The sequence below is a fragment of the Necator americanus genome, chromosome II (genome assembly GCF_031761385.1).
Source record: "Necator americanus strain Aroian chromosome II, whole genome shotgun sequence".
Lineage (NCBI taxonomy): Eukaryota > Metazoa > Nematoda > Chromadorea > Rhabditida > Ancylostomatidae > Necator > Necator americanus.
In genome coordinates this window covers 37,068,747-37,093,937 of record NC_087372.1, presented here as the reverse complement: position 1 = coordinate 37,093,937, position 25,191 = coordinate 37,068,747, and the positions used below count along the sequence as shown (strand labels likewise).

The window sequence follows — 25,191 nt, the reverse complement described above, 5'->3', positions numbered from 1 at the left end:
AAATTCAAGCAAAGCCGATATTTTTTCTGGAAAAAAGGTTCTCTCTAATCAAATTTTAAATTCAAATGCGTCCACTCAGTGCAAAAATTCTGTTTTTCTTTCAAAACTCCGGAGAAATTGCTAAGTTCTTATGATTCTTCTTTCGATCTCTTATAAGTACTCTATATTCGACATCACCGATTTTTCTACTCTAATTTTGGGGAGAAAAAAATTTATATTTATCAACGAGATGAGAAATTAACGTTTCCGATCCTTTGCGATGCCTCCTATTCTCGTAAGTATCGGAATTTTCGGGGCAGGTGTAGTGTAGCGGTTAGAGGTTCCGCTTCCTGCATGGTCGATCGTAGGTTCGAGTCCGCCCTAGTGCTCAGCAAGCCTTTCATCCCTCCGGGGTCGATAAATTGCTTCGAGACTCTGGGAGGATGAAAATATATAATAAAAACAAAATGATAAAAAAATAAGATAAAAAATAAAAATGAAATATATAATATATCGGCAGCCCCCGCAAGTCATTGTATGGGCCAGTTACACGTTCGTAAACCTCAAACGATTCTGAATTGAAGTGAACGTGGTGGCGAAGGTCCCAAGCGGATTGATTAACGCCAGACGACTTTATCCTTTAATTTTATCGAAGTTTTTGAGGGAAAAAAAAGAGAAGGTAGGTAGAAAAATAGATTGTATTCATTTCTATGTTTATTTTTCGCCGTAACTGTACTATACTATTTGCATAATCCAGTTGGGAAATAACTTGTCCTCCCTGTAATGTATAACAGAAAAAAAAATGTGCGAAGTAATAATGTGTTTGTCGATCGGTGAATTATTGGTTAGTGAGGGAGCAACGCGGGCAACTGAGTCCCACATAGTCGCATCAATAGCGGTTACGGGGGATTCTCGAGTAAGTTTTCGTTGGATGTAAGAAAATTTGCTGAATTTTTTCAAATTTAAGTAAGGTTCCATCTACTCTACTCTTTGTTTTTTCATTTCTTTTCTTTGTCATCGTTCTTTCTTCTCTTATCCGCAATTTTTTCGATGACGTCATTCCCGCTATATGCCGAAACGTACCGGATTGGGAATCGTGTATATCGTCGTAACGAGTATAAACGAAACGCTCCCGGTGATATAGGAGAGACTGGCGACACGCCTGATGTTTACGCGGACGAGTTTGAAGAGGATGAACCGTGCGCGGTGGACGGTTAGTTAAATTCAGCAAAAGAAAAATTTCAATTTCTTTTTTTGTTTTGATACTTTGTTTTTTTTTTGCTATCAACTACACGCATTTACCAGAAGCTTCCCATTTCTACGTTGGAAATACATCTGTTTATATTTGTACTTATTAGTTGATTTATTTACTTACTTCTTATATCTGTACTTCTATATTACTATTATTTCTATTTATTATTATCACTTTTTTATTTATTACTATTATTTCTGTATTTCTTTTTCGTATTACTTTTTACTTTCCGTATTTTTTTCGTATGTATTTTTCTTTATTTTTACTTATATATTTCCTGTTCTCAAATATTCTCTAAAAATTTTGGACAAGGACAGATGAAACTTTATTTTTCACTATTTTACAAAAGTCCCGATTACCTGTCTGCTCTATTTTTTTTACTCCATTTTTAAAAAAAATTTCGAAAGAAAAGGACGCGTTCATAAATTCTGAGTTGTTCCTTTTTTGTTTTGAGGGGAGTTACCTGTTTCAAAAATGGCAAATCTTGTTGTTACGCTTTAGTATGGTTGTCACGGATACTTCCAGAAACGAATCTTGAAAAATTTGAGGGACAGAGGACGTACATTATATTTTTACAATTTCTGTAGAAATTTCACTGAATTCGATTTGGTTAATGATGCATCACATTGATAAATTATATTTGATCTGAGACCACATAATCAGATACACCTGCGAAACGAGGACGTCAGTCACCAGATGAAAGTGTGCCGCCTACGGTACCGATTCGAAAAATATGTGACAGCGATCCTCGAGTCACGTACGAAGGAGGGAAATTTATGGCAGAGTGGGTGTTTTCTGGTATTTTACATCACTTTAGAGCTTTAAATTCATGGTTTAATGTTTTTTTCCTGGAAAGAGTTCTCTTAGTCACCATGCATTGACATTGAAATGTGTTTTGTTTGCTGGAAAAATTTCTTCATCGCTGTGACGCGTGACGCTTTGAAGCGTCACTTCTCTTCATCTGAGGGCAACTCACGGAAAATGGAGAATTCCAGGAGGTTTATGTTTGAAGGGAATGCTTAGAATTTCCTCTTAAAGTATACCTTGAATCAGGTTTACATAATTTGCATAATTTATTTTGGATCTACCATTGTGATACAAAGGCGATAGCACTTTCTTATGCAATTTGAGATTATGAAATAGAAAATAGAAATATGAAAAATTTGAATTAGATGCATGATAGAATAACTTTTCTACGCGAAGAAATCTTCATGAAGAACTAGAAATGTTTAAGAATGTTTTTGAAGTTGATTTCAGTTTTTTTTCTACCTTTTGTTGCGTTGTTTACACTTTCCGAAATATGTTTTCTTGGTCACGGAAAAATTCTTGGTGTTTCTTAGGTTTTTTTTTAGAATCAACGATTTCAACGAAAACTGAGTGAAGTTCGTGGAAAGGAAAACCTCAGAAACCTCAAAAGTGACTTGAATAATGGGATTCTCAACCCTGTAACCAAATTATTTATACTTAATTATTATTATTATTATTTACTTAATTATTTATACTTATACGTAGTTCACTTTTACTTACTCTTACTCTCTCTTCATTTTTACTTTTTTCTTATTCCTATGTTTATGGTGATTTGTTACACAGTATGGGGGTTTTTTTTTTCGAGAAAAATCACGAAAGATTACTTTTTGACTTTATTTGACTAAAGATTACTTTTCTTTTTTTTAATTTAAAATGTGACAATCGAGTGCACATGATGACAATCTGCTCAGCTGACATGTCAACTATGAGCTCATGTCAACTTCCTTTTTACTTGTTTCGTTAAACTGACAACAGCATGCGGAAAACTTGAAGACATTTTTTCCACATTTCTCATTTTTAACTCTGTACTCTGTCAGAGATAGATCTTGTGACAGTAAAACATGACAGCAGGCTGTGTAAATGTCTCAAATATGCGATCAACAACTCCTTTCTTTTCCTTAAAATGAGATCTTTTTGAAATATCGATGAATTCCAGAATATATGTACCAGCAGCGTTTCACGGGAAACTTGTTGGCCTACGAGGAACAATGAGAAGAGAACTGGAAGAATCCACACAATGTCGACTTACAATACCGCGTAAAGGTCAAACGGGGAATGTTGGTGTGTATGGCTTGGATCCTTAATCTTTTACGGATTTGACTACTTGGATCTTTAACTCTTCCTCCTACGGATTCAATTATTTGTTGTTGTTTTTTTAATTTTATTTGTATTTTCCTTTTGTTGTTTAGAAATCAAATCATTCGCTGGTCTTGAGAATGTCCAACGTTGCCTGGATCGTATTGAACTACTAGTGGCGGAGGCGAGAAGAACCGTAAGTTGTTCATGTTGTCTTAAGGATTTGATTTATGGTAATCGTATCCTGTACTGTAATTCTGGAACGTAATCTAGAACCACAGTACAGCACAAGTGTTGAGTATTTGAGTAAATTTTACACTTTTTATGCTTTTTTTATACCCTAAAAATCATTCCGGAGCAGATCTTTTATACCCTAAAAATCATTGCGGAGATTTCTATTCTCTTGTTGATAGAGAAAAGAGGCTCTATTGGTTAGCTATTGGTTTTTTTCGCTTTTCTTTTCTTCTTTACCTATTCTGGAAAAGATTAGGAAGCGTATCTTAAGCATTTCTTAAATAAAGTGGAGTAGGAAAGATTTATAAAAGAAAATAATCCAATTAAACCGGTTTGGAGAAGCTCAAAATATTTTCTAAGGATTTTTCTTTGGACGAAATTTCTGTATGTTGAGTATTTATGCTTTTTTGAAAGGTCTACAGTAATCCCTGTTGAAAAGACATTCTTCCCAGGCGCCACTTACACATTTTATCGCTATTCCATGCAGTTCTCCGGAAGTGATCAAAGCGTTCGAAATGTTCAAAGAGGCGGTGATAGCGAATGAACGTGTACCGGTTGGTTTTTTTTAATCACTACACAGTTCATCTTTTTACATTGCTATGTGCTGAGTTGCGTGTTCTGCAGTTGCGTACATTCAACACAAACATGTTGACAAATATTTTCCGAGGGAATAATTAATTTCACATTTTTTTCAATTTTACTCAAACGAACGAAAGGGTTAATGCTAACCTATAGTATGGTCAAAACGCGATGAAACACGGTGCAATTGCGTATGCGGCTGCACTCGAAGCGGTGCGGACTCGGAGTCGAAATGGGACCTTCGCGAACTACAGCGAGGAACGGTGTCAGCAAGGGTCCCCCTTGGATTCTGATCGCTACACTCGCGCACCGCTTCGAGCGCAGTCGCTTACGAGACTGCGCCGTGCTTCATCGCGTTTTGACTCAACTATGCTATTTTCGCCCATCAATGTCCATGAATTTTTAATTAATAGGAAATTCTAATACCAAAGATCATAGTCTCCACATTTAACCAAAAATACCTATCAAACTTTTCCCGACATTCTTCAAATTCACAGATGAATTAGCCAAGTTAACAAGTGAATAATAATTAAGTGGAGATATAAATTGTCTTGGAAGATTGTCAGGCTCCTTTTTTCCCGCTTTTTTCTCCTTTTTATTTTAGCTTTTTTTTTTTGTTGAATTTTATTTCAAATGTGCTTTTCTTCGTGCATCTGAATAGCGATAGCAGTGAAAAATAAAAGCGAAGGAATTTCTTGCGAAGACGCCTTTTGTAGGCGAATAATACAGCAGTAGATAGGTAGAATTTCCTCTTCTATTCTGGAAAAAATTCTGTAAAATTCTAGAAAAATTTGCTTCACCCTTGCAAAAAGTTCCTAGTTGAAATAGGTAAAGTGTTGCTTTCAATTTTCGTTCTTTTATCTCTTTTGGTTTTTTTTTATTTCTAGGTTTTTTTTCTGTTCCGCAGATTTTTAAACTCATTTGAACTCGTCAGTTCAACTTTACAACGATTATACGTGTCTTCGTGTCGTTGTGATTTTTTTCGGGTGACATGTATGTCTGATACGTTTCAGGAACAGTTGTACGTTTGTCCACATAGAATCCCTCGTTCTTATGATGCTAACGTTTTTAAGGAGGATTCGAGGAATCCGAAACTTTTCACAGCACCGATCAAATTACATATAACTGTGTGCGTTCTATGGTTGTTCGACGATGAGGAGAAGAAGAAGGCTGGCGACGTGATCAACGGCTGTCGGGATGAGATCACGTAAGATGTATCCTTACCGTACGACGTAATGCAATAGGGAAATTAGATTAGGTGTAGCACCATCATTTGTTTATTTGCTTACTTGCTTATTTATTTATTTATTTATTTATTTATTTATTTATTTATTTACATGATGATCCATATGTGTATGAACGGAGCATACAAACAACAAAATAACACACATATTCATCATAAAAAATTGAGTAGTACATATATACGTAACTAAATAATTTATAATTTAAATCAAAATTCAAAAAAAATTAAAAAATTAAAATTTAAAAATTTAAAATTTAACCTAAAATTTAAATTTAATTTACAATCAATTCATAGCTAGAAGAGGCTATGATTAGTGGCGTCCCCACAATCTCCAGAAAAATTGGGAAAATTCCTCCCATATAAGATCATTCTAATATTTATTTCAGAAAGAAACCTTATAAATAAATATTTATAAATCTTCACCCACAAAATGTACAGTTTCACATTTTCCTACTCGTATCGGACTTCTAGGAAAATTACAAACTCATATTAAACATTAAAATTAATAAACAGAGTTGAGCAGTTTATTGGAAGTTTTTTTACTGTTTTTTTTTATTGAAGAATTTTTTTTTCTAAGATTATCGTTGGCACTTAAAAGCACGAAAATTCATCTAAATTTTTAGGTCATTTTTTTCTTCGTTTTTTTTTTGTTTTCAGCTGTTAAGTGTGTTCTGTAAATCAGTTTTTCTTATAAATTGTTGTCTATTCTAGATCGCTCTTACCTCAACTACCATTTGAAGTCGACGTGAATGGAGTGGAGACTTGGGAAGACGATCCAAGCAATGTGAAAGTGATCTACGGAGGAATTCGATCAGAACCGTAAGATACTCTAGATGCGAGTTACCAGAAAAAAAATCGTGTACTTGTACTTACTTTCCAACTTATCAACGAGTTCTAGACTACAAAATATGTGTGATGTGATTCGAAAAAAACTAGTGGTTGCCGGATTATCACCGACAAAAGAAAAATCAATATCGACAATTGATTCGTCTGTACGAATGCATATGACGTTAATGAAGAGCACCTACGCTGATCGGGTACGGTATGGCGATGTTGATCGCATATAAGTACGATCGAGATAAGAAAACGAGAAATTTTTGGTTATTTCTCTCTTTTTTAAGGACAAACCGACAGCTTTCGATGCTGCTGTGATTCTGGAGGAGTACAAGGATTATCATTTCGGGACATTTAATATTAACAAGGTGAGTATGTATGTATAGCCATTGTGAAGACACGAGAACTGGTCCCGATGAGACCGGTGAGCACTAAAAATAGTTTCTGGAAAAGTTTGCCTTACACAATTTTACCTCGTTTTTTTTCCTTGCTTCTTATTCCATTCATATCTTTCTCTCATTTCTTTCATTCATATCTTTTGTGAGAAACGGGGTTTTGGTATAACTGCAATCACTGAGTTTGTTTTGAAGGCAGCGCATCAAGAAACTTACGTAGCTGGAAAATCTGTAGGAAAATATAGAGTTCAGGGTGTACATAGATTAATTGTATGAGCATGCTCCCACTCAATGCTCGCTAATCATTTTGAAAAACGGCGTGAGAACGACGTTTGTTCCTACGAGGTACGTTAGAACGCGCCACTTTGTACACATTCTGATCCTTACAGCAGCCTATTCATTGGTTTTACTTGAATAGGGTACTGAGGAGACTTCATTGATTCTCGACCGCTCGCCTCTGGACGCGGCGCGTGTACAATGGTAGAGCGGTTTTTTAGAACGATTACTCGTAATCTACACTCGGACCTTTAATTTTTTTTCAAAGGATCCCCAAGTAGTCAGTTTTGTGATACGATGCCTTTAAGGTTGATGGGTGGGGGATAGGTTGGAACTCAGGTTAATGAGTAGAAGCGAGTAGGTATCTACATAAGTTTTTTTTTTGCCTTAGGTTTTCCGCAACACGTGCAAAGAATTTCTGGTTTCGCTTTGATACGTAAAATTTTTCATGTTTGAAGGCATCACCCCACGAATCTGGGGTGGTACGGATTTCCGGTGGGGTATTCGTATACGGGGTCGTAGATTATGGGAAGGAGGGTGATTCCGTTCATTTCTTCTTAATTCCCCGTAGAAAATGGCCCGGAAGATACGGCTTCGAGCGTTCCGGCGCTCTATTTTCTACAAGGAGTTCAATTTTCTTCTCTTTTTTTCATTTTTCTGTGCGGCGCCGCATCGTCCGGCCGTTTTTTACGGCAATTAGGAGGGAATGGACGGAATCACCCCTCTCTGGATAATCTACTATCCCTTATAAGAATACTCCACCTGAAATCTGCACCACCTCAGATTCGTGGGGTGATGCCTTTAAGCTAGTTTCTATTGCGGTTTAAGAACCCTTTAATGATCTACGACTTGGAGTTTTTGAGAGTAGAATTTACGTCTACATCTTTATTTTCGTTAAGAATTGATCCGTTTCAGATCTGTATCTGCTCAATCAATACGGTCGATACGGAGACAGGTTTTTATCAGCAATGTTTCGAGATGTCATTGACGTAAACAGAAGGAAGGAGAATGGTGGTGGTCGGTGGTAGTTTTGTAGACTTTGTACTGTCATTTACAGCTGTAGCACATCTATCTCGGCGGCCAAGCGTTAGATAACGCGATTGTTTCCTGTTGTTGTGACGGGCTGCCAATAATTGCAACCCCTGCAACAATAAACGTTAATGTTCTGTTGCAAATTCTTTTTTTTTTCTAATTTTTTCCCCTCCTGCTACAGTATGTTACGATCAGATGATAGATCGCTTTCTTTCTTTCTCGTTTCGGCTTCTGGTGTAATTGTTATTTATTTGTTTTTTTTTTCTTTTTGCCCAAATTTTTGTATCTTTAAGGACAGAAAATGTGCATTTTGTTCAATATACGTTTCTAAATTAATCGTTAACTTGTATTAAATCATTGTTTATAGAAATGGAATTGTTTTGTTCTTTTTATTTATTTTCCTTTTGTATTTAATCTTTTCCAATTACCATTTACAGTGTAGTTGCTGGCTAAGTAAATATTGTTATCATTTACGTTCATACTACAATGATTTACGTGCGAAAGTGGCTGCGCACGTTTCGCACGAAATTAGCGTCGATCTTTTAGAATTTTAAAAATTTTAAGAAATTTTAAAATTTATCTTGTTTATCTCTAGTTGCTTGGGTTCTTCGTAAGATTTTTCTTGATCTTGGATTTGGCTGGACCCTTTCGGGCCAAATATGGGTGTGTGTGTTTTTTTTTTCAAGCTGCGAGAAATCCAGCACATGAAATATGTTTCGATATGTCTGAATGATGATCTGTAATAAATTTCAGATTCCCTCCTCTCTAAAAGGAAGAAAAAAACCAAGCAATAAATAGAATTTTATTTTATTCGTTGCTTCATTTTTTTAAAATCTGACGTCTATTGCGAGCACTCATCGTATTATCTTGAACATGATTACCTGCACGATTGATGGGGCACATATGTCCGCATAAAAATAACTCCTGGGACATATTGATCTCAGTACTGTAATTTATTCTAAGCTTTAGCTTTGAACTTTGATTTAGAATAATTCTTTATACAAACAATTCCTTACTGAGGTACAGTTGCCATAATTTATCGATCGAAAAGAAGAGGAGTCTAGAAAACAGCGAAAAAAGTGCAATGCATTGAATTTTGCTGATAGATAGTTGGGAGAGGAGCGGAGAGAGGGTTGAGGAAGGAGTTCACTTCATTAGGATGTACAATGGAACGGGCAACGGTCGCAAGCACTGACAAGGCAGATTCATTTTTTTTTGTAGTTTACGAAGCCATTTCCGGAAGATTTTTTTTTAGAATATTAAACATTTTATTTAATATATGTTCGTCTAGGCGTAAAAAGGTTAAGATGTCCAAAGGCGACGTCTAAGTATTCGTATACGTATAAGAAGTAATATTTAACAATTTTCTAATTTTTTACAAAGTGATCTTGTAGAATTACTATGTTACAATAATGAAAAATATGTAAAATTTAAGGCAGCGTATCACAAAATTCTCTGTGTTCGAATCTCTGCACAGGGAATTATGGATGAGGGTATAGATCAGATGAGCTTGGAGGATCACATAGATCAACCAAATTAAATGGTTAAATCGAATTAAATGACTATGTAGGTCCATTCAATCTCTACCATTTTGAGTTCGAATATTCGAAAAATTCTGAATATTCGAGTATTCGAAAAATAATTCACTCTATTAATACATCCAATTTCTCTGTTAGTAAATATAACATTATAATACAAGTCGATCGTCAATGTATATGGCACATAAAATCCTTGAGATTCGAGGGATCATGTTCCTGATCACGGATCAATCTATTGATATATACGCGATAAAATCATAGACTATAAATCCAGGCTCAGGCGAGTAAAAATCTGTTGGACGAATGGGTGTTAGAACGTATCTGAATCGACTACGACAAGTTTTCATATTCTCATTGCTTGCTTTTGCATCAAATTTTGAATATGGATTTTCGACCACTTATTTGAACACCCCAGTGGAACAATTCAAGGTCGGTTTTAATTTTTTTCGCTCTTTCAGCCGTACAATATTAATCTCGGGGTCTTTGCATAGCTTTTTCTCACTTTTGAAAAAAAATCCATTTCTTTAAAAATTTTATTAGTACAGTTCGGGGATCAACAATGTAACTGGGACGATAAAAAGTCGTTGAGTACGTTTTTGAGGTCATCGAGGACTGTTGAGAGCTTTTTTCTAGCGCAGATGCTGCTTCAGAGCCGGCAGCAAGTGATAATCGGATTGGAGAACGTTCGGGGCATAGAGAGGATGGTTCACAGTCGTCCAACCCAGGTCCACTCCAGAAATTTACCCGCGCTCCCTTTGCCATGTGAGACCTCGTGCATCTCATGCAGCTGAGCAACTTCTAGGTGTATTGGGGTTTTTTTCCCGTGCAGCACCGGTCAGTTTCTGGAGTTCCGAGACTGGTGTGTGTCGGTTGTCTGGTTACCCTTCAGGTACTCCCAGAACAAGCACTTTGCGAGACCCAGAATAAAAAAAATCGAAAGCGGGGAAAAAAGATATGCAAGGACCTGTGGTAGTTCTTTTACGATCAAATGTTGCGAATTTTCCGGGTCTTTAGGGAAATAGAAATAAATGGAAACGATAGTCGTCTTGAACTTATCATTTCATCCTGAAAAGGGGCAGTAGAGGAAAGGAAAAAGTACTGTGTTTTGCTATATCTTTTTCCCCTCAATTTTGCTCTTGTTCTTAAAAATTTGCCAGTACGATGTCAGCAGTTGTCGATATTTTAGTGGAGTATTATATTTCCCTTAAGGCAACATAAAAATACGCACGTAAAGAACATTTTTTTTTCGGGAGTACCTCAGCACACTAATACAAAACATGGAATCCTCCGGAGAAGCACTGCTGGAAAAAAAATCTGAAATTTTATCCAGAGTAACTCTCTAACTATTATAATTATTGTTAAGGTGTTTTTAAATGAATCCTTCGAGAAAATGGACAAAACAATGACGGAAACCGGCTACAGTATGCTTTGGAATTTGATCCTTAACATATGGTTCGTGGGATTTTTCATTGGGATCTGGTTTAGCCCGCTGTTGAACGATAGATTCGGCAGAAAAGGTTTGTGCTTGTTTTTTTTTTGCTAGTATTTTTTTGATGTAATATGACTTTGCAAAATGAGTGTTTACTATCGAATCAGTCTTGTGGGCGTGGTTTGTGAAATGTGACCAATCACAGATTAGACGAACGGATTAATGTGCGCTTGTCACAAATCGGGGTGAAAGATTATTAAAATACAAAATGTTAGAAATCGGCAAGCCTGAAGTAGTAATTTTTGGAGAAAATAACCCAGCAGCCTGATTTTTTTCTGGAAGAAATTTGCCCTAGTTTTTAGCTTAGTATTTTACCTGAGGAAAATACTATGTTCGAGGAATTTTTCGTCAATTTTTTTTTGCCCTTGCAGTTGGATTTCTGATCGGTTGTGGAATCGCACTGGTCGGTGCCGTGCTTCGTCTTCTTGCTGTCTGTTTTTATCGTCCAGAACTTCTGATCATTGGACGTTTTTTGACTTCGATGTGCGAGGCGGTCACCTATCAGTCGTGTATTCTTTATCTGCAGGTGAAGCCTTGGTTTGGTAATCATCCATGAAGAAATTCACCTAAGGATAATCGTTTAAAATGAATATGAAGTAGTAATAATAATAATAGTTATAGTAATGATAGTAATAATATTAATTAATAATAATAAATAATAATAGCAATGATAGTAATGATAATAGTAATGATAATAATAATAATGGTAATAATAATGATAATAATAGTGATGCTAATAATAACAGTAATAATAATAATAATAATAATAATAATGATAATAATAATAATAATAATAATAATAATAATAAATAATAATAAATTTCTTGAGTCCACTGCCATTCTTGTGAGCTTAGTCTAATTTATATTTAAACCTTTTATTTATATTTCTTATTTCATTATATTTTTAGTAATAATAATAATTATTATTATAGTAAAAATGGCGATAATAATAATAATAATAATAATAATAATTTATATGAAGGGTTACCGCTGATCAAAATCATTTATCTTCACCGGCAATGGTCTGTGGGACCCTAATAGTTCAGGAATGTACTTGATAAAATCAACGGAGAGAAACTGCAAACATCCGTGAAATTTTACGTATTTACCTATTTGTTTATGTTTGTCCTTGCCATTATTTTTGGCACCCTATTGAGCGGAATAAATAAATAAACAAATAAATAATCCTTGTGAAATCGTTAGTTCAACAAATAAAGCCACAAAAATTTTAAAAAAATAAAGCAACATCAAATTTATCTGAAAAAAGAAGCTAGAGGTTAGAAGAATATCATAGTTATATGTATTAAATCGACTACACGTTAGGAATAGGAAAAAGGAAAGGAAATTACTATTATATATTAAACCAGCGTTACCATTAATTATAGTACATTAAACTGTTATTATTGTGTTAAAGAATATAAGAATACGCGAAAGATAGGTACAATTTTTTTAGCTCTCTTCCATGAAAGTTTCTGGTTTATTTTCAAATATTTACGGCATCTAGAATAAGAGTGAATAATTTGTTGTTTATTTATTTTCAGTTGTTGTTTATTTTATTTTCACTCTTTAGGTTGTTTATTTTCAAGCATTTACGGTATCTAAAATAAGAGTGAATAATTTCTTTCTACGGTGTGTAGAATAATACTGAATATACTTCCTTTACAGGAATGTTCACCGACAGCAAAACGAGGCATGATGACATTCCTCAGCGAGATCGCCTATTCATCTATGTGTCTTTTTGGGATGATGCTTGGCACCAGACAACTTCTCGGTGACGATTTGGTTGCGTTAATGACTTTTGCGGTGCCATTTTGTGAGTTCTTGAAAAGAAATTACATTTTTCACCACAAAAAACGTTTTTTTTCATTTGCTATGCATCTTATCCTTCTTACTCTTTTTTTTTAATCTCCAAGTTTTATTTTTTTCCCATTCTTTTCGAAAATCGCACTTCGAAGGAACTTCTTTTAAAAAACCAATGAATTACTTGTATTCCAGTGATGTGGTCCCCTCTTTCAGGTACTTTTTTCTTCGTAGCATTGTTCTTTCTTCCCGAAACTCCTAAATTCCTCCTGATAGCTCGTTCTAATCGACCAGCTGCGGAACGTTCTGTACGGTTCTATCATGGAAGTGATTCTGATGTGGATATGGTGCTTAAGGAGATTGTTATGGTACATTTCGTATCATTTTATTTATTTATTTATTTATTTATTTATTTATTTATTTATTTATTTATTCATCCATTCATTCATTCATTCATTCACTCGTCCATTCATTCGTTATTTCGTTCACTTATATGAAGGAAGCAGAAGACGAAACTCAAGCGGTTGCATCATGGAGTTCGATCAAAGAGATTTTTACTGAGCCGCATCTCAGAAGAGCTGTCATTCTCAGCATTTCCGCTTTACAGGTAAAAAATAAAAAATAGTAAAATATAATAATATGCTCTATACTAGCCCAAGAAATCCGAAAAAAGCTAGAATTCAACGCTCCACATTCAGAATACTGTAGCACTGTGGTCAATGTTATTATCGTCCACGTACTTTCTCGAGCAAATCGATCTTGACGAAGCAGTGGCATCATGGAGTAGTACAGCAATGACGCTTGGCTATGTACTCGGCACCATAGCTGGATCTACATGGATTGAGAGGTAGGGCTTGTGCTCGATTCTGTAAGACGCAGGCCCCGCCCATAAGATTTCATTAAGCTACAAATGCCTTTCATTCCTTATTAGGATAAATGAGCCGTCATTTGCATTCACCAGTACGATGAGGATGCATTTTTGATGTTTGGGGCAAGCTAGAATTAGTGTTTATCAGGCAGAAAAGCTTCTGAAGTGATGCGGATATGTGGCGTTCTTCCGGATGACCAGAAATGTCGGAAAATATCATTTTCTTCACTTGGTCGTTTCCAAAAAGGATGCTATCATTTAAAATTTTTCTCAAAATCTTTTCCAAACTGAGGAAGAGGATCTCCACAATAAGAATTGAAGGCTCCACTTTTGAGCATACTTTGTAAGCTATGAATATGCTGCATGCTGTTCCAGAAATAATTATCCAGAAATAATTATTTAATTTAACATAATTAACAATTATTAAATGAATAATTATTAATTATGTTGAATTAAAATTGCATTTTTTTTTCTAACGACGCTTCTTCCGTTCCTTTGTTTTAGAAATTTAAGCATTCATGGAATGATGAATTGAAAAGATAATTTCATATTTCTCTTCCTAAAGGCATCAGCACTACATTTACAGAGTATACAAAATTGATTTTACACCTATACATATTCCATCGACACCGTAAAAATTTGGGAACATAATTCGAAGTTTGAGCTTTTTCCTCAATTTCTTCAAAATAACGCAAAATAATGTGCTGTCATGAAATGACATAAACGTCATCATCGTACTTATAAAAATAAGGTTTCACGTCAGATCATTTGAACCGTTAGTTACAATTTAAAGACATCACCCATCGAATCTAAGGTGGTACGGATTTCAGGTGGAGTATTTGTGTACGAGACCGTAGATTATGGAGATAAGAGTGGTCCCGTCCATTTCTTCCAATTGCCGTAAAAAACGGCCCGGAAGATGTGGCGCGTGCACAGGGCTGGCGCGCTCCAATCGAACTCGTTGTACAAAATAGCGCGCCGAAACGCTCGAAGCCGCATCTTCCGGGCCATTTTTTACGGAGATTAAGAAGAAATGGACGGAATCACCTTTCTCTCCATAATCTACGATCCCATATACGAATACTCCACCTGAAATCCGTACCACCTCAGATTCGTGGGGTGACTCCTTTAAGCAGCCGCTTGCATGGGTGTTCCCAATTTCTGGAGAAAGGGCATTACCAAACTGACGAGGTGCGATGAGGCAAACGTGCAGTGGAGTGCATAGGTGTTAAACCCAACATGCTAGCTTTTACGGCCATAAAATGGTTCACAACGTTTCGTTTACTTCTTGACAAATTCACCTAGAGTTATTGCGTGTTACTAGTGCACCGCGGCATATCAATTCGACGCCGTGGGACCCATTATAAAGGTTATTGGCGCCGGCGCATTAACTCGACGTCATGGGACCCGTCACACGCCATTTTATCACGTTCTGCAGCCGCGCACCTATTTGTCGCCATGGGACCCATCCCATTTTATGGCTTTCTGGCGTAGGCGCACCCGTTTGACACCATTGAACCGGTCTCACTACTTTCTGGAATTTCGCTACATATATACACACATCCACACTCACGTGATAGAATAAGCCCACTATTATATGGCATAAGAAATAAGAAATAAGGAGCGTCCTGTGATTTGAAATCGTTCCAGATTTGGTCGCCGAACCATCCTGTTGTCATTCACAATAGTCGATAACATGGTCCTTGTGTTGTACGTGGTATGTGCTGAGCTCAGCTCATTGGTGGACCAGTTCAAGTACGGATGTCTCGTGCTGCTTATTCTATACGCGTTTATTTATGGGTACGTTGCGGTACACAGCATATTATGCCGCTAACGTCGGGACAAATTCCGTGAAAAGCAAGTATAGAGACTTAAAATTAAAAAAAGATGTGTCGTTTTGCCTCTTCGTAAACAATCCAATTTTGATTTTTTCAATAACGCTGATTACGAGCTGAAAAAGAGGATTTTTAATTAAAATAATACCTTCAGTATCTGTTTCATGCAAATATCTACAGTTTTTATTGTTTGGGTGAACTTCTTTTCAGACTTTTGTTGTCAACATTAAATTGTCTGGCATTAGTGAATCCGCTTGAGATGCACCTCCACGTTTACTTCAATTCAGAATCGTTTGAGGTTTACGAACGTATAACTGGCTTATACAATGACTTGCGGGGGCTGGCCGATGTTTCAAGTCAGTGTTTTTATCATTTCAAACAGGTCTGGTAGCAATTCATCGACTCCGGAGGGATGAAACGCTTGCATTGCACTAGGGCGGATTCGAACCTCCGATCGATCTTGGAGACAGCGGAACCTCCTGCCGACTGCGCTATGTCCGCCTCTTGGCGGCATTAACAAGCTGTATTTAAGATGATGCCATAACCTTATTGACAGCTTAGGTGTATTCTTCGACTAATTATGCTGACTACTCTTTTGCTATATAGCTTGAGATGAGATCACAGTAATGGAGCTCATAACCACAAAAAAAACACCCTGTGCCATAAAAAACAAATTGAAATAATTTTTTTTCGAAAATTTTCTTCGTAGAATCAGAGGCTACAACTTACTGTTAGGGGTGAGTATGGCGCAGCCGGTTAGAGGTCCGTTGTAGCCATACGGTCGATGGTTCGAATCCTCGCTAGGGTTCACCAAGCCTTTCGTCCCTCTGGAGTCGATAAATTGGTGCCGGACCTCGCTGGAAAGATAAAAACACTGGCTTGATCATCGACTGGCCCCCGCAAGTAATTGTATAGGCCAACACGGGTTCCAAACCCTCAAAGATTACGGATTTCAGTAAGGAGTATTGAGCGCATCAAGTGGATTAAAGCGCCAGTGACTTTATCCTTTTATTCTTTTAATCTACTATTGTTGAATCAGAAATGTTAGCCATGTAGAAACTATTGTAAAATTTGTTCTGCGTGAAATATTGATTCAACATCGTGCGATAAGAACCGACTACCACGTAAAACCTATCGGCAGCCCATCATTATCCAATTAGAAAAAATTTTGTATTTCAGCAGCGGCGTAGGCCCGATATCATGGTTCATCTCATCGGAATTGGTGCCGCAGAAATACCGTAGCATCACGCAATCTACGTGCTACTCCTTGAACACTATTATTGTTGTCATTCTTACATTTTCAATTCTACCACTCTATGGAGCAGTTGGAAATTACGCCTTTCTCATTCTCTATACCATACCATCAGTCATAAGCATATTTATACTGTACTTTTACCTTCCTGAGACAAAAGGTAGAGAAATTCATGAAATTGTCGCCGAATTGAGAGGAAAAACAAAATCCTCCTGAATAAATTCACTCTAATTAGTCTTGGTAAAGAAATTCGAATGCAGATCGCGCCACTGTTGTGCGCATCCCGCTCTGATGTCGCCACTACCTTTGTGACAAGCGGTTTTGGGTCCTCAAACGCTTTCAATGGGTTTGCAAAGTGATTATAAGGACATGAGAAAAGAAATGTATTTATAATTCTAAAATTTTCTCTTCTTGGTTATCCAGTCAGCATCCAGTGCGTTGGTTACTTGTATTGGATGCTTGTGCTCGACTTCGGCAGTTGACAGTCTCGTTCGATGTGCTACGCGGGATGCAACTTAGCAACTTTCTTCGGCACTGCCTCAAACTTGGGTAGTTAAACCATGTAACAGTAACAATAACAATGGCAAGTGATACATGGAAAGCAAAGGAGAGCGAGCAAAGGTTAAACAACAAGCAGAGCAAGAAAAATGGCACGAACCTTCTGCGGCTATTTTTGACATTGAGGGCGTAGTAGACTATTATGATGTCCTGCACATGCTAACACAAAGAAACACTCGATTGGTCTGTAAAAATCTTTGTCCAAATGAATCATTTTTGCAGCTGCGAACCTAAGAACTACAAAATCGGCCGCCAGGCATCGGCTCCCCCTCAAGTTACATCATGAATCATCGGCAGACAGACATTGTTACAAGACACGAAAAGCAATAATTGAGCAAATTAAGCATTATCACGTTCGTGATAAATAGTTGAATAGTAATAGTAAATAGTAATGACACCGCGAATAGTGGAAGGTGTGCGCGTGAGTTGTGATGGCTCATGATAATTTGGGATTTTATACCCAAGAATGAAAACGGTGGTTTAGTGGTAATGTTTATCAAAATAGATGCAAATGAGTTGACGGTGGTTCAGTTGTTTGAAGTATGCCACGTGAATTAGCCTCAAACTTGGGTAATTAAACGTTTATTGATCACGCCCAATATAATGTACAGCGACTATCAGAATAAGGCACGTTACATCAAGCGCATCAAATAACAAGCGCGACGCCTCCTTGCCATATGGTCTGCAAAGAGGGGACAGTATGGCAACGAACATTAAATTATCAGTTGTCGTGTTCCGAGGTCGGAACAGAAGGTTTATGTGAATTTGACGAAGAGCTGGAGCATCCTCTCGATCCGCAGCGTGTTGCGTTGAGGAATTGAAGTCGTCCTCAATCACCTTCAGTTCCTTTCGCAGATTTGAGTTATCCCTTTCCAGTGCATCCTTCGACTCTGGTAGCGGGCATGTGGTCGAATGATGCATTCCTTGCGACAGCACCCACAACGTGTTACCGCTCTGCGGCATTCCGAAGCTCGGTGGAGTGTGTCAAGACAGCGCGCACATCTGACCATCATCTGGCGTTCTCTTACCGTCCTGTATGTCGGACATCTATCACTGTAGTGTTAGACCTTAACGTCGCAGAGAGCACATCCCAGGAAGCAGTCTCCGTCACGCAGACTGCTGGAAGGGGAGAAGTGTGTTGTAGTCCAACGTAGAACGCTTGCTTGCCACGCGGTATCTCAAACTTGGGTAATTAAACTTTACTTTAAACAATTGCTACGAATATAAGACACGACTCATGGCTAAGGCTATGCGAATTTAAGAAGCGAATGTTACAACAACGAAGAAGTGATTAGGTGACGACATAATATAAAATAATGCACGATGTATATGAATAGAGATATGCTGCAAATAATGCACAAAGGTATATAGACAAAGATGTACTGCAAATAATGTACAAATGTATATGAGCAAAGATGTACTGCAAATAATGTACAATGTTTAAACGATGCACTGATGCACTTCAGAGGAATACGACGGAGACAAAGGAACTTTGACTCCGCGCGAGGCACCAACAAACTGATTTCTGCCCATGTGCGTCACTATATATATATATATATATATATATATATATATATATATATATATATATATATATAGTAGACCATGCAGCTGGTGTTGCAGCTGCGCCTTTCATCTAAGCGATAGTTTGTACTCGCGCTTAACACGTGTTCAAGAGTGTTATTCAAAGATATTTGCAGCAGAAGTCACTGTATAGTTACCGTAATCCTGTCTTTACTGTCTATCACCTTCGTGATAAGAAGACTAGGTTCCACATCCGTGGTGTTTTCTTAATTTAGTGTAGTACCTCTGCCATCCTTTATCCCTCATTCCTCTATCCTTTATCCTTCTCTTTCGTCTCTGAATTTCGCGGTTAGGCAATCTCGATCTTAATATTTGCATTTCATCACTATCGTTTTCTTTAGTGATTGTCCACATCTCACTATCCTCCAGTTTTCGAGGGTTCGTCTGCTTGGGGCACTAGCACATCCAGTCGACTTTGTACATCATCACTATTCAGATCCAGTAGGGTCTCTTTGACTTCTCCTTCAGGCGGTTCCATTTGGTCGTCGCTTCTCACCGCCTCTCACAGGCAGTGGAGTTTGCTCGCGTTTGAGTTGTCGACATCAGATTCGATGCCTGGTCTCCACGCCTTTTAGGAAAGTTGCGAAGTTAGTTTTTACCCAAAGCATATGAATTCCCCTTTAGTAGTGTTTTCAGGATCTTCCATAAGTCACTGTGAAGGCCTTGATTTCGACATGGATGTTCTGGTGGTATTCATTTCTGATCTGTTGTATCGCCTCATGGAACTCTGTTCCAATAGTCCTTTGAACCTCATCCAAAAATTCGAGCTCTTTCTCGGTGAAATCATTAACGATTTTGCACAAGTGAAGCACCGTCGACTTTCCTGGTTGTAAAATTTAGTCCTTGAGTTTCGGGAACGGGTATTAAAAATCTGTACGCTATTTTAGCGGTAGTTCAGTGGATTTTTCAGCTGCGAAGCATGGCTCAAACTCAAACTTGGGTAACTAAACTTTATTGAAAAAAAAAACAGATAAAGTACAAACGAACATTAACACGTAATATAACGTTTAAGTGAATATGCATAAATGAATAAAGAGTAGCAACGAAGATAACGCAACACATAAAATGAGATAATGGATTGCTGGTAGACGCGAATACGAGTATGTTCTGAATGAGGAATATACACTGATAAAATTGGCAGTTGACACTCAAAGTTCGATGTGCCACGCTGGATACAAGTTAACAACTTTATTCGGCACTCCCTCATATTTGGGTAATTAAACCATGTAACAAGTGAAACATAGAAAGCAAAGGAGAGCGAGCAAAAGGATAAACAACAAGAAGAGCAAGAAAAGTGGCACAATGAACTTTCTGCGGCTATTTGTCTGTACATTACATAGACTGTTATGATGTCCTGCACATGCTAACACAAAGAAACACTCGATTGGCCTGTAACAATCTTTGTGCAAATGAATCATTTTTTGCAGCTGCGAGCCTAATAATTACAAATTCGGCCATCAGACAGCGTTAGCTCAAGTTACATCATGAATCATCGGCAGACAGACATTGTTACAAGACACGAAAAGCAATAATTGAGCAAATTAAGCACTATCTCGTTCGTCATACTCCCACCGCGAATAGTGGAAGGTGCGCGCGTGAGTTGTGATGGCTCAGGATAATTTGGGATTTTATACCCAAGAAAGAAAACGGTGGTTCAGTGGTAATGTTTATCAAATAGATGCAAATGAGTTGACGGTGGTTCAGTTGTTTGAAGTATGCCACGTGTTTTAGCCTCAAACTTGGGTAATTAAACGTTTATTGATCACGCACAATATAATGTACAGCGAATATCAGATTAAGGCACGTTATATCCAGCACATCAAATAAAAAACGAGCAAATGCATAAACACAAATGCATAATGCATAAACAACAGAAATCGAGGTAAAAATGCAGACACACATGGGAAGGAGGCAAGAACATAAGAGATGCTTGGGTGAATGCTCGACGATGCTCTGAGCAATAAACACTGTTGGACTGTTTATATACGGTCCAACTTGTTTGTCTGATCTCGGCACAAGGTTGCTCTCCCAATCTGATTGTGCTCGAATACCCTTTGTCCAGCAACTGTGCCATCTGCGAGAGTGCAATTCTCACAGATTGTTTGTTATTCGAACGCTCTTTGTCTAAGCATTCTCAAGCAACAGTGCACCAGATTTTGCTCTTTTAATTTGATGCTCTGTGGTCATGTCTGTGACATACGCCTCGTACCTCATCTCTTGTTCTTGCACCTGATTATCTTCTCTTTGATGGATTGGACCCACATTTATAGGTTCTGTACCTTGCATTTGTGAAAGGTAGCTTCCCTCTTCGCGAAAAGTGTCGGTCGTTGTCCAAACAACTCTACGCACTCATTTGACAGATTATTTGATCTCATGATGTTCAGGATTAACCGAACGAATTGTTTTATCTTTCTCTGCACTTCGTGTTCCGTTGGGAGTGTTGAGGCCAAGCGAATGCAGACTCGTTTAAATCGAAGTTGCTCTATTATTCGTTGCTCCTCGTCCTTGCGTCTTCTCAGCAGAGAAGTTTGTACCGTTCGGATATATACAAGCACTGAATCCGCACATCTTTACCGTGAAATTGGTGGAGATCCTAGATTCACCCAGACTACCATAATTTTTTAGGGCGTCCGTTAGTGCCCTTAAATTAAATTTGCCAAGTTACGAACCTTTGCGGATTTTGAGGTAAGTTGCCATTGAGATTGTAGATGTCACCTAATGTTGCGATCATGGATGGTAGTTGATAATAACCAGGAATAGACAACGCCTGGTATTAACTACACGGATCAATGTACCGTTCACAATGAGTTAGTGAAGTTGCTTCAGTTTCTTATAGATGAGTAGGAGCAATAAATACAGAAAGCAGAAGCGTTACCATGCACATATCCACTGCAATTTGTCTTAGTGCTAACCTAAGTCGGCTTGTCCTTCCTTGGTCTTCAGTTCCTTAGTGGTGGTAGCTCAGTTCGAATCTGCCGATGCACGGCTTGTTATGGAATTCAGCAGTTAACGTGTGATGATTGGCTGTGCCACGCGAGATAGCAAATTATTCAGCAATCCTTCAAATTTGAGTATTTAAACCGATGATAACAATAACGACGTCAACAATACGAGTTACGTACACCAATGCAAAGAGAGTGACGAAGAGACAAACTACACTAAGAAGAGAAAAGAACTAAACGTGATACAGCGAGCATCCCGTGGCTTTTAATACCGTGCAACGACGGCAGAGTAAACTACAGATAATGTTCTGCACATGTGCTAATACAAAGAAACCGCCGATCGACCTCTAAACATCTTTGTCTGAATGAGTCATCTTTGCAGCTGGAAAGCTAGAAACTACAAATTGGTCGCCATACAACTTAACTAGAGTTACGGAATGAACCATCGACTGCAGACGTCACTGCAGGGGAAAAAAGTCAAAAAAGCAATAATTCAGCGAACTAAGCCTTATCACGTTCGTGGTAGTTCTTCCTGATTTTGACGAAGAAGTGGAAGGTCTTATTTTCTCTTTGATGCGCCTTTATCGTCAAGTTCTGTACCTTGCACTTGCACAGAAATTAACCACGAAACAAAATTGATAACTGAAACTTTTTTTAATACTGTTTTCTCCACAATCAGCGTTATCTTTGCAATCTGATTTCGTTGAATTTTCAGCATTCCTTTCTCAACTTCATAATGATTGGAAGGGGGAAAGGTGAACAGAATTCTCTTTTTTTCCTTTTCCAGAAAACTTAGAGTGGTTAGATTTCAAATGAATTAACGAATAACACTAATTCTCTATTACGATATACATATCGAAGATGGATCAATCTATACACAATGAAAAGAATGAAATTACAACCCAAAGTGAAAACAATTAAAGAAAAAGCTAGGAAGACAACCAACATTAACGTAAGGAAACACTACGACTGCTTGTAGTATTTCATTCAAAGTAATATATACCATATTGCTCAAACCTACAGCATTGCCTGGAAATCAAGGTGAGAGTCTTTCATGAGCAATTTGACGAGGTAGACAAAATCATGGTCCTAATGAAAAAAAAAGGTTTTTCTCTTGCCAGTTGAAATTTTTTGAAAGAAGTGACGAAAGCAGTGTTTGATAATTTCACTATTTTTCAAAAACGAAATTGGCGATGTCGCGCTGTCGCGAAGTTACGGCAGTAATTCTCTACAAATCACCATTTTGACTCATTTCGACAGAAACTTACGGACATGAAGATGGACTGGTCTGAATCTACTACAGGTGAAGGTCGTAACTGGTAACCTGGTTCATGGCAGGCTCTCCGAGGAGCACATCTCGAAGATTCGAAGAAAGTATTAAAGTAAAGTATACTTAAAGAAGTATTAAAGTATATTTTAAGAAAGATTTAGAGACATACCAAAGATTTTAAAAAAAAGTAGAGGAAACACAGCAACTGGTCCATATTTAAGCAGACATTACAAGTGCACGCCATATTTCGCGTAGAATGACCCCGTCCACTCTTACAACACCGGCCCCCCCGCCCCAACCGGCTATTGCGCAAACATTTCCAGGACAAGTATTGAAGTATTCCTGTGTTGTTCACAACGTTTCTAACTTCTATCTCCTCGTACACTATCCTTCCTTATTTCATGTCCCATTGTCCCATGATGTAACCGTTACCGCAAAATATCTGTTGTTTTTGTATCGGAACGTTAATTTAGTGTCACCGTATCATGCTGTCCAGAATTTTCCTAACTAAAATAAATATTTTCGTGTAAAACAATTGCTATACTACTCATCGTCAACGTCAGTAATTGTACAAGAAATCGATGGAAAAATTTGTGAAACTGCTTTAATCGATAGGTGAGTTTATATAAGAACATTTAAAGGCAGCATACCACGAATCTGAGGCGGTGCGGATTTCAGGTGGAGTATTTGTACACGGGATAACAGATCATGGAGAGGGGTGTGATTCCGTCCATTTCTTCCTAATTGCCGCAAAAAAAAACGGCCCGGAAGATACGGCTTCGGGCATTCTGGCGCACTTTTTTCTGTAAGTAGTTCGCCTGAAGCGCGCCAGCCTTGCGCGGCACCGCATCTTCCGTGTCGTTTTCTACGGGAATTAGGAAGAAATGGACGGTATCGCCTTCCTCTCCATAATCTACTATCCCTTATAAGAATACTCCACCTGAAATCTGTACCATCTCAGATTCCTGAGGTGATGCCTTTAAATAGTAACTAACGGTTAAGATGATCTGACGTGAAACCTTATTTTTATCAGTACGATGATCACGTTTATGCCATTTCATGATAGTACATTATTGCCGTAATGCCTTTAAATTCGTGCTATCTTCACAAGATAAAAATCTGCAACCAATGATAGGCTATAAAAACTGATGTTCAAGGACATTGTAGTCTTTATGTGCACGTTTATCTGTCCTTGTAATGTGTGCATGCAATTTGTTGTTGAATTGCAGTTTCCACAGCATTCACGTTCAAAATTAGAACCAAATAAGATCATTAGAATATTTCCGAAGGTTCACTGTTTTTTTTTTCTGAATATTTTCATTGAAACCCTTATGTTACCACCGTTTGAGTAATCGAATGCAAATCATCACGAAGAAGACTTTGATGGACTTTCTGTGGATTTCAAAGGAAATTTTCGCCGATAAACTACATATTTTATTGTTTAACTTCTCTTTTTTTTTACTTTATCGTTACCAAAATACACATGCTGACGCGACTTTCCTTGTTTTAATCGTTCCATTGTTTAAGAGAAAGAAATCCTAGAAATTACAGTGTCCACGGCCGACATTGCACTAAATACACTAAATATACTGTATACTATGTACACTTACAATAAATAAAACAACTCTGTTCTGATCCACAGAAGATAGCAAAAAAATCAAGACAACACCATCAGTGGATACGAATGGCCGTGTAAAAGTTTTTAATTTTGAATTAATTTTTTCTAAACATCGATTGATTTTCGCTTTTGATCGACCAGCAGATTTTAACACCTTTTCAAAAGAGAATTTTCACTGCTGCCACTGTTAAATGATGCAATGAATACTATGTCTATTTATTATGTTTGTTGTTTATTTCGTTTGTTTTTTTTAAATTTATTTTCCAGGATTTTGACTCCACTTCAAAAGAGAAATCTTCACTGCTGCCACTGTTAAATAATCCAATGAATACCATGTTTATTTATTATGTTTATTGTTTATTTCCTGCTTGTTTTTTTTTTATTTATTTTCAAGGATTTTAACACCACTTCTAAAGAGAAATTTTCAAATTTCGCCACCTTTAGATAATCCCAAGATTACAATGTTTATTTATTGCATTTATTCTTTATTTGCTATTTTTTTTACTTATT

At 37.3% G+C, this 25,191-nt stretch overlaps 3 protein-coding genes across 4 annotated transcripts; 2 read left to right on the top strand and 1 right to left on the bottom strand.

Annotated features, from left to right (window-relative positions):
- Positions 1–1,029: 1,029 nt before the first annotated feature.
- On the top strand, positions 1,030–7,888 carry RB195_020642 (uncharacterized protein; the record flags this gene model as incomplete). Its single annotated transcript, XM_064189021.1, has 10 exons — positions 1,030–1,192; positions 1,895–2,015; positions 3,195–3,319; positions 3,448–3,530; positions 4,021–4,122; positions 5,221–5,354; positions 6,102–6,209; positions 6,289–6,427; positions 6,512–6,592; positions 7,811–7,888. The coding sequence occupies 10 exons, from the start codon at positions 1,030–1,032 to the stop codon at positions 7,886–7,888; spliced, it is 1,134 nt and encodes a 377-aa protein (XP_064044902.1).
- Positions 7,889–9,768: 1,880 nt separating this feature from the next.
- On the top strand, positions 9,769–17,262 carry RB195_020641 (uncharacterized protein; the record flags this gene model as incomplete). 2 transcript variants are annotated; one of them, XM_064189020.1, is made up of 11 exons in its annotated part: positions 9,769–9,894; positions 10,829–10,982; positions 11,326–11,480; positions 12,620–12,767; positions 12,971–13,122; positions 13,254–13,361; positions 13,453–13,601; positions 15,273–15,422; positions 16,637–16,869; positions 16,956–17,055; positions 17,133–17,262. In XM_064189020.1, the coding sequence occupies 11 exons, from the start codon at positions 9,769–9,771 to the stop codon at positions 17,260–17,262; spliced, it is 1,605 nt and encodes a 534-aa protein (XP_064044900.1). The 2 variants fall into 2 exon arrangements, with proteins under 2 accessions (XP_064044900.1, XP_064044901.1); XM_064189019.1 differs by lacking the exons at positions 16,956–17,055; positions 17,133–17,262 and having other exon boundaries at positions 16,637–16,925.
- A 587-nt stretch (positions 17,263–17,849) lies between these two features.
- On the bottom strand, positions 17,850–18,230 carry RB195_020640 (uncharacterized protein; the record flags this gene model as incomplete). Its single annotated transcript, XM_064189018.1, has 1 exon — positions 17,850–18,230. The coding sequence occupies one exon, from the start codon at positions 18,228–18,230 to the stop codon at positions 17,850–17,852; it is 381 nt and encodes a 126-aa protein (XP_064044899.1).
- Positions 18,231–25,191: the final 6,961 nt, after the last annotated feature.